The sequence below is a fragment of the Halichoeres trimaculatus genome, unplaced genomic scaffold (genome assembly GCF_033239565.1).
Source record: "Halichoeres trimaculatus isolate MK-OKI-2021-1 unplaced genomic scaffold, fHalTri1.1 fHalTri1_scaffold_87, whole genome shotgun sequence".
NCBI classification, from domain to species: Eukaryota; Metazoa; Chordata; class Actinopteri; order Labriformes; family Labridae; genus Halichoeres; species Halichoeres trimaculatus.
The window spans coordinates 13,069-21,906 of NW_027437266.1; the positions used below are offsets into that span (position 1 = coordinate 13,069).

The 8,838-nt window shown below is 41.9% G+C and overlaps 1 protein-coding gene across 2 annotated transcripts; it reads left to right on the top strand.

The window, feature by feature from the left end:
- The first annotated feature begins 632 nt into the window (after nt 1-632).
- Nucleotides 633-7,617, top strand: LOC141786760 (uncharacterized). Of its 2 annotated transcripts, none has more exons than XM_074665272.1 (3): nt 633-725; nt 5,125-7,047; nt 7,191-7,617. In XM_074665272.1, the coding sequence occupies exons 2-3, from the start codon at nt 5,163-5,165 to the stop codon at nt 7,301-7,303; spliced, it is 1,998 nt and encodes a 665-aa protein (XP_074521373.1). In that variant the 5' UTR covers nt 633-725; nt 5,125-5,162; the 3' UTR covers nt 7,304-7,617. The 2 variants fall into 2 exon arrangements, with proteins under 2 accessions (XP_074521373.1, XP_074521374.1); XM_074665273.1 differs by lacking the exon at nt 633-725 and adding an exon at nt 3,226-3,303.
- Nucleotides 7,618-8,838: the final 1,221 nt, after the last annotated feature.

Below are 8,838 nucleotides of genomic sequence, written 5' to 3' on the forward strand. Positions count from 1 at the left end.
TTGGATTGGTCTGCTGGTGTCCTCCCCCAGCAGAGGGTCACTGGTCTCTGGTACCAACTGTTATGATGTTCACTGACGGAAAAGTTCAGGGTTCCCTGGTCTGACTAACCAGCCAGAGTCTGTGTGTGCTGTTTTATTGTGAAATAGAGCAGATCACCTGAGCCAGTAGCGCCCCTGAGTCCCTGTCCTGGTCCATCTTCTCTGTTTAATTTGATGTGAGCCGCTTGAATTGATTTTCTGTTCCCGACATCACTCGGTGCATGTCTTACTCCAGCCCTGGAGTCCTGATCTGTAATGAAGGGGAAAAGGCTGAAAGATAAGCTGAGAAAAAAGTAAAGACCAACAGAAAAGCTTTGAACTTGCAGGTAAACACATCAGGAGACTTAGGGCGTATCAGCCTAAAGAGTTTTCATACCCCTGTCATGTTTTTAGTTTGCTTTGGAAGGTTTAGGCAGCTAGACGGGATCTTTTTGTTAGAACGGAAAGCTCGAGAGCAGGGATGTCAAACTGGTGCCAACTATTTTTCCTTCCAAGCAAGAACTCCAGCAGCTGATTCCACTGATTGGTCCCTGCTCTCTGCTTGAAGGTGAGGTCATGAGTGGAATCAGCTGGTGGAGTTGTTGGTTGGAAAGAAAAGCTGCAGCCTCTTGGCCCTCCATGGCAGGAGTTTGGCATCCCTGCAGTCTCCAGAATGGCACTCCTCATGGGTCGATGCAGATAATAAGGTGAGATTAAAGTGAAAGTTTGGCTCTGTTCCACTTGTGTGTATGTGTCAGTGTAGCTTTAAAGCGAGAGGGAAATGTATGAGGTAAAGATCCAGGTGGTCCAGCTGGAGGTGATTTGGAGAGTGACTGAGACACACGGGGATGTCCTCTGGGGATGTCCTCTGGGGATGTCCTCTGGGGATGTCCTCTGGGGATGTCCTCCGGGGCACGATGGGTAGTCCACAGCTAAGAAAAGATGGCAAGTGTGAGATGGCTGAGAGAAATAGACAGACTGACATTGACAAGGATGCGACAGCTTAAAGAAAGCAGCAAAGCTGATTTGAAGGCGTTGTTAATCCAGGAGTGATTTGACTTTGCGGCTTGTTTTTGTGGAGAAGAAAGAAAATGTGTGAAGTTGTTGGTTGATTTGTAAAGTGCGCTAACTGAGAATGAATGTAACCCATGCACCCCAGCCCGCGGGCCCCGGCCCAACCCTAGGCGGGTCGGGGGCCAAGTCTCCCGCCCCTGGCAGCCACACCTTTAGCCCCCGCTCTCCCTCGGGGCCTTGCTCTCCGGCAGGTCCCGGGGAACCCAACCCCCTGCCCTGCTCTCCACTGAGTCCCAGGGAACCCCCCCCCCCCCCCCCCCCCCCCCGCCCTGCTCTCCACTGGGTCCCAGGGAACCCAGACTTAACCCCCCCCTCCGCCAACTACACCACTTAGCTCGTCCCAAAAGAACGTCGCGCCCCTGGTAGGACGAAGCCATTTTTTGAGAAGTCAAAAGAAAAAAAAGTGTCCACAGCCTGTACAGCCTGTACAGCCTGTACAGCCTGTACAGCCTCACTTTGGCCTGGCTCTCACAGAAGCTGGAAAAATCAAAGCTTGGTTCCCAGAGAGAACTGGATCACTTTCTGCTGATCTAAAAAACAAATCAGTGTTGTGCTCTATGTGCTTTGCAAACCACTGAGAAACAGCAGAGAGACTGCGTCTCAAATCACTTCTTTACTTCCACTGTCTATCTGGAGAGCGTACGCGTGTTCACATTGACAGTTTGGAAATACGTGGAGCACTTTGCTTTCTCAGCTGGTGAACTCAAAACAGTCAAGCAGTTGAGTGCTGAACGCTGGCTACTTCTCCCCCTCAGTGGTCTCCACGTTGCCTACACAGAGGAAGAACGACCAAAGGACGGATGACGGCTACAATCCATGAATGACAGAAGAACACCTGTGAACAGATGTGAAATGGGATCATCACAGCCGCAGTGTGAAAATGTAACAAATTCTGAGCAAAGTGAAGACATTTTTTGAAGTCAAAACTTAATTATAGATAATAATTAATTGTTAAAATAATTAAAGATATTCAAATGTGCAAAATGACAGTTCTGTCTTTAGAAAATGTTTCAATCAGTGCATTTTGGTCTGAATAGAAAAATGTGTAGGTATGTCAGGAGTTTGTGTGCTCTGTGTTACTGTAGAAACATGAAGGGGATCTGCTGTTTGTGGGGACATAAAAATCACCCAAAGTTTACACATGAACCATATTATTTGGAGATTACGCTCTTTTAAAATGACTTGTTTATATTTTCTGAAGTTGCTGCCTTCAGTCTGTTCTGGTAAATACACACTGAATCTTTAAAGCAAACCTCTGTTAATGTTTATTCCCGACCCTACCATCACTTAACTGGCTCCTTCATTTTATGTGAGCAGTAAAAAATGATCTGGCTAAAATTTGTGGATTTCCTTTCACTTGAGTCTAACCCTACCTCCACACCTTCTGCCTCTCCAGCTGTCTGAGGTGGAGAACTTGATAAGTGATTGCTAGGGGCGGGAAACATGGTTTAAACTAGATTAAAACAATACAAAGTAGTGTACAGTAACAGCTCAGGACGTAACCTCGCTTTATCGCTTGGGAATACCCGTGTTTACAGTAGACTTTCAAGTATTGGTCCAGTGCATTGTTGATTAAACAATGATAAAGATGTCAGCAGTCTCACCTCTCCTCCTGTGTCAGCCCTCTCCTCCAAGTGTTGATAGGTTCACGTAGTCTTCTTCATCCCAGCGTTATTTCACAGCCAATAAGAAAAGTCGGCCCCATACCGCCCTCCTACGGTCGGGATGGGCTTCGTTCATCCCGAGTTCAATAAAAGAGAGCCGCTTATCCCACTTTCAACCTCTGAATTACCGGATCAAAACTCTCAATTTCTACTCAATGAAAATTGTGTTTGTATTTTATTTCATGGTTATCAAAAGTTTGATTCATTTTTACATCAAGTCGTGTTTATGCTGAAAGCGTCGACGTATGTAAACCACTGGAGTCGACGTGTGAAAATTTTGGGAAAATAATCAATTCTTACCAAGGAAAAAAAAAAAAAAAAGGATAATTTTTTTAAATTTCCAGCAGGCATCGGAGGGTTAATAATTTGGACTTTTATCACCCGTTTTAATATTTTGTATTATTTTGTTTATTGTCAAAACGTCAGGGACGCACGGGTTGCGTCTGAATTTGATTGGTGCAGATGAATTCTAGAATCTGTGAATTCATCGGGGTATAAAATCAAGCTGGACGTTCCTTCCGCCTTTTTCACCAAGGCACTTGGAGAGGTATGTTGCAGTTTTTCCTGCTAAAGCTTGGCTAGCTTAAGCACAACTCAATAAAATGCATTTTTAATCGTAACAGGTTTCATATTGTGTGTTTCATGCATGTATTTATGTATTTCTTGTTGAGATCTGTGACTTTTTGAAAGGTTTGACAGAGTTTAAATCACCCCTTGGGGTGAAACGGACCTTTGATCACAACAAGACTAAAAGGGCTGCTTCAATTCATTTCCGATTGTAAATCTCAGTGTGAATTTCAAGTTAGAATACAGTTTTTAGCTTTGATAGTTTCAGCTGCGACATTGCCCGCACCGTTGTGTTGAAAGTGTACTCGGAAGTTGAACAAAAACAAGGTAATGCTTCAGATATGCGTTAAAAGAAAGACGATTTTTGTCTTGAAGCTACCAAAGTTAACTCGGTATTGGTTTATCTTTTATGTCCATGCATTTATATGAATTGATTTGGTATTAGTGAGTGTAAACAGGACGATTTCTGCCGCACGAACTCGGTGGTCGCAAGGCCGCTGCTATGGCAACACAAGCTAGTTTTTCATCTGTTTTCACAGTTTTCGGCTAATGTTTTAGCCATAAAATACCGCAGCACATGCTAGCTCTGTTTATCTTTTAACAGATCATTTAAATAGCCATTAAACAGTACACTGTTAGCTCTAATCATAACACGATGGATGAAGGATTATCTTTCTTTTATTTACGTAAATATTCTGCGTCTTTACTGTCACTGAACACATGTCTGTCAGCAGTTATCTGAACTAATTTAACGAATAACACCAAAGGTTATGGCGATTGCTGGCTTTTATTGAGATTTGTGACGCTCTCAAAAGGTTTGACAGAGTTTAAATCATCCGTTGGGGCGAAACGGATCTTTGCTCATAAATAGTCTAAAAGGGGTGCTTAATTACTTTTCCGATTGTAAATCTCAGTGTGAATTTCACGTTAAAATCCAGTTTTTAGCTTTGATAGTTTCAGCTGCGACATTGTCCGCATCGTTGTGTTACAAGTATACTTTGAAGTTGAACAAAACCAAGGTAATGCTTCAGACGTGTGTTGAAAGAAAGACGATTTTTGTCTGTAAACCACCAAAGTTACCTCGGTATTGGTTTATTTTTCTTTTCATGCATTCATATGAATTAATTTGGTTTAAGTGAGTGTAAACAGGACGATTTCTGCCGTGCGAACTCGGTGGTCGCAAGGCCGCTGCTATGGCAACACAAGCTAGTTTTTCATCTGTTTTCACAGTTTTCGGCTAATGTTTCAGCCATAACATGCTGCAGCACAGCGCTAAACAGTTAAACATTGATCGAGGAGACCATATGAGTGTACAGCTATGGGCCACAAAGATAACTTGACTACAGTTTTACATGTCTGTCCAGGTCATATTTTTTAAATGTGCTGACGTGTCTTTGGGACTGTTTCTGTGATACAAATATGACAAGACTTGATCCTGTTGTTTGCAAAGAGATGTGAATATCATGCTTTGTACTGGTGTCAAAGTCACTAGAATAGAAGAGGACACGTTTCGATTATCCCGAGGGGAAATTCAGGAGTCACAGCAGCAGCAGCAAAATGTCAGATTTTGCTGTTATTATAGCCCTCACTACTATTTGAACAGAGTTTATTAGTCAGAACTAAAATCACATGGTCCTTCATGTTGTCACTTCCCCATAAATATTCAATCCAATACAAACAATCAGTTGTAAACAGTAAATGACCATGAAGAGATAAATGACTTTAAGATGTGAAATAAAACAAAGGGTATTTTGGTTTTATTTTGTAACTAAACAAATGTTCTGATAAATTGATGTTTCAGAATACTGACGCGAGAAGCAAAACAAACTGATTCAAAGCATGACCGGGAGGAGAGAGGAGCAGAGGAGAGGAGGAGAAGAGAGAGGCGGGAGAGGCTTGTGGAGAGAGATCAAAAGTATGGAGAGCCTGAGACAGGAGCAGGAGGAGGTGGAGAGAAAGGTAAGTATGAGCGGCCTGAGGAGCAGGGAGAGGAGACACAGCCAGGAGCGAGAGGAGAGGGAGAGATGGGATTTGGAGGAGACGCTGAGACAGGAGGTGATGGAGGTAGAGAGAAAGGTAAGTATAGCCCAGATGAGGAGGAGGGAGATGAGACAGCGCCAGGAGCGAGAGGAGAGGGAGAGATGGGAGTTGGAGGAGACACTGAGACAGGAGGAGGAAGAGAGAAGGGTAAGACTGGCCAGGATGAGGAGGGAGGAGAGGAGACGGAGTCAGGAGCGAGAGGAGAGGGAGAGATGGGAGTTGGAGGAGACACTGAGACAAGAGGAGCAAGACGGAAGGGTAAGACTGGCCAGGATGAGGAGGAGGGAGAGGAGAAGGAGACAGGAGGAGAGATGGGAGAGATGGGAGTCGGGGGAGGAGGAGGAAGTCAGAGGGGTAGGTATGGCCAGGATGAGGAGGAGGGAGAGATGGGAGTCGGAGGAGGAGGAAGACAGAAGGGTAGGTACGGCCAGGATGAGGAGGAGGGAGAGGAGACAGAGCCAGGAGCCAGAGGAGAGGGAGAAGCTGAGACTGAGACTGGAGGAGGAGAAGAAGAGGTTGAAACTGAAGAAGAGAGAAGAAAGAGAGAGATGGGTAGGTTTGGAAAGAAGGAGAACACCGAGAGCTGAAATACTGGGACTGCAGGAGGAGGAGGAGAGACTGAGACTGAAGAAGGAGGAGGAGGAGAGACTGAGACTGAAGAAGGAGGAGGAGGAGAGACTGAGACTGAAGAAGGAGGAAAGAGAGACACAGGTAAGTTTGGAAAGAGGGAGAGAACAAAGAGAGAAATTACTGAGACGGGTGGAGGAGGTGATTCTGACTGAGGAGGAGCTAAGAAAGGCCATACATGACCTGAAGAAGGAAAAGGAGCTGTATGAAAGAAACAGACTGAGACTGAGGGAGGAGGAGGAGGAGAGGCTGAGACTGGAGGAGGAGGAGGAGAGAGTGAGACAGGAAAAGGAAGAGGAGAGCCGGAGACTGAAAGAGTACGAGGAGAGACTGAGGCTGGAGAAGGAGGAGAAGAGACTGAGACTGAAAGAGGAGGAGGAGAGACTGAGACTGAAAGAAGAGGAGGTGAGACTGAGACAGAAAGAGGAGGAGAAGAGACTGAGAGAGGAGAAGAGGAGACTTAGACTGGAGGAGAAAAAGGAGAGACTGAGACTGAAAGAGGAGGAGGAGAGACTGAGACAGAAAGAGGAGGAGAGGGAGCGACAGGGGCTGAAGAAGGAGGAGAGAGAGAGACAGGTAAGTTTGGAAAGAGGAGAACAAAGAGAGAAATTACTGAGACAGGTCAGTCGGACTGAGGAGGAGTTCAGGAAGCTAAGACAGGAGCTAAGAAAGGAGAAGGAGGTGTATGAAAGAAACAGACCCAGACTGGAGGAGGAGGAGGAGGAGAGAAGACAAAGACAGAAAAGACTGAGACAGGAGAAGGAGGAGGAGAGACTGAGACTGGAGGAAGAGGAGAGACTTGATGAGGAGGAGGAGAAGAAGAGCCTGAAACTGGAGGAGGCAAAGGAGAGACTGAGACTGGATGAAGAGGAGGAGGAGGAGAAATGTGGAGGACAGGCACACTCTGGGGAACAGGAGGAAGAGGAAAGTCAGCAACCTCCTCAAAACAGAAGCCTGTTTTCAAGACTGAAACTGCGCCTCCTGGAGCACCAGAGGAACCAGGTCCTCAAGGCCATCACCAGGAGCCAGAAGAAGGAGGCCAAGATCCAGGCCAGGGGTAAGAAAGCAACTTTCAAACCTTGTTGTTTTTTTTTACATTTCTCTGATGAGGAAAAGATTTGATTTGATCAAAACTCTGCCAAATTCAGACGAGCTCTCAGCTTCACTCAAAAGTGACCTCGAACGTTGTGTTTCTTTCAGAGGACGATCCTGTCATCAAGGAGCTTCACACAGGCAGGCAGCAGAGGAAGAGGAGGGAGCTGCAGGAGAAGCAGAAAATCTTGGAGGAGAAGATCAGCGGCAAGACCAGGTAAGGGTTCCAGGAGAAACCCAGCCAAGGAGAAGAGGTAAGGATTTGGTAAGTATTTGGATTATTTAGTGCGCACACGTTTCATCAAACAATTAAAAAACACACTCAACATTTAAACACTTCAATTATTTACAAAAATCAATCAAAAAAAAAATCATAAATAGATTAAATAACCTAGAATAGTTATTTCAAATTAATATAATGTAGAACAAAGTTATTTGTCCTCCTGTGAGGGGGGGTGGTGGCAGGGTAAAAGTTAACATTTAAGCAGTTAAATTGTTTCACATAATCATTTAAATTTTCACAAAAAAAAAAAAAAAAAAAACAATTAAAGACAAAAATAATTTGATAATAATGATAATAATAATAATGATAATAAAAACATTAAAAACCCAGAATAATTGTTTCAAAGTTTAGAACAAAGTTATTTGTCCTCCGGTGAGGGGGGGTGGTGGCAGGGTAAAAGTAAACATTTAAGCAGTTACATTGTTTCATAAAAATCATTAAAATAGTAACAATAAAATAATAATATTAATAATAATGATGATGAAAAAAAAAAGAACAAAATAGAAAACGGCACTTAAAGCTAGAATAGTTGTTTTAAAGTAAAACTAATGTAGAACAAAGTTATTTGTCCTCCGGTGAGGGGGGGTGGTGGCAGGGTAAAAGTAAACATTTAAGCAGTTAAATTGTTTCACATAATCATTTAAATTTTCACAAAAAAAAAAAAAAACAATTAAAAACAAAAATAATTTGATAATAATGATAATAATTATAATGATAATAAAAACATTAAAAACCCAGAATAATTGTTTCAAAGTTTAGAACAAAGTTATTTGTCCTCCGGTGAGGGGGGGTGTTGGCAGGGTAAAAGTAAACATTTAAGCAGTTACATTGTTTCATAAAAATCATTAAAATAGTAACAATAAAATAATAATAATAATAATAATAATGATGATAAAAAATTGTTTCACAAAATAATTAAGATAATAGTTATAATATTAATAATAATAATAATAATAATGATATTTGATAATGATAATAATAATACTTTAATATTAATGAAACAAAAACAAACATCAAATGCTAGAATGTTTGTTTTAAAGTAAAACTAATGTAGAACAAAGTTATTTGTCCTCCGATGAGGGGGGGTGGTGGCAGGGTAAAAGTTAACATTTAAGCAGTTAAATTTTTTCAAATAATCATTTAAATTTTCACAAAAAAAAAAAAATAAATAAAAAAACAATTAAAGAAAAAAATAATTTGATAATGATAATAAAAAAAAAAAAAACATAAAAAACCTAGAATAGTTATTACAGAGTTTAGAACAAAGTTATTTGTCCTCCGATGAGGGGGGGTGGTGGCAGGGTAAAAGTTAACATTTAAGCAGTTAAATTTTTTCAAATAATCATTTAAATTTTAACAAAAAAAAAAAGAAAAAACAATTAAAGAAAAAAATAATTTGATTATGATAATTAAAAAAAAAACATTAAAAACCTAGAATAGTTATTACAAAGTTTAGAACAAAGTTATTTGTCC

Bases quoted from the DNA above. Each gene is read 5' to 3' on its own strand.
- LOC141786760 (XM_074665272.1), top strand. From the start codon at position 5,163: ATGACCGGGAGGAGAGAGGAGCAGAGGAGAGGAGGAGAAGAGAGAGGC. The intron at 7,048-7,190 runs GTAAGAAAGCAA...TGTTTCTTTCAG, and splicing joins GGCCAAGATCCAGGCCAGGG to AGGACGATCCTGTCATCAAG.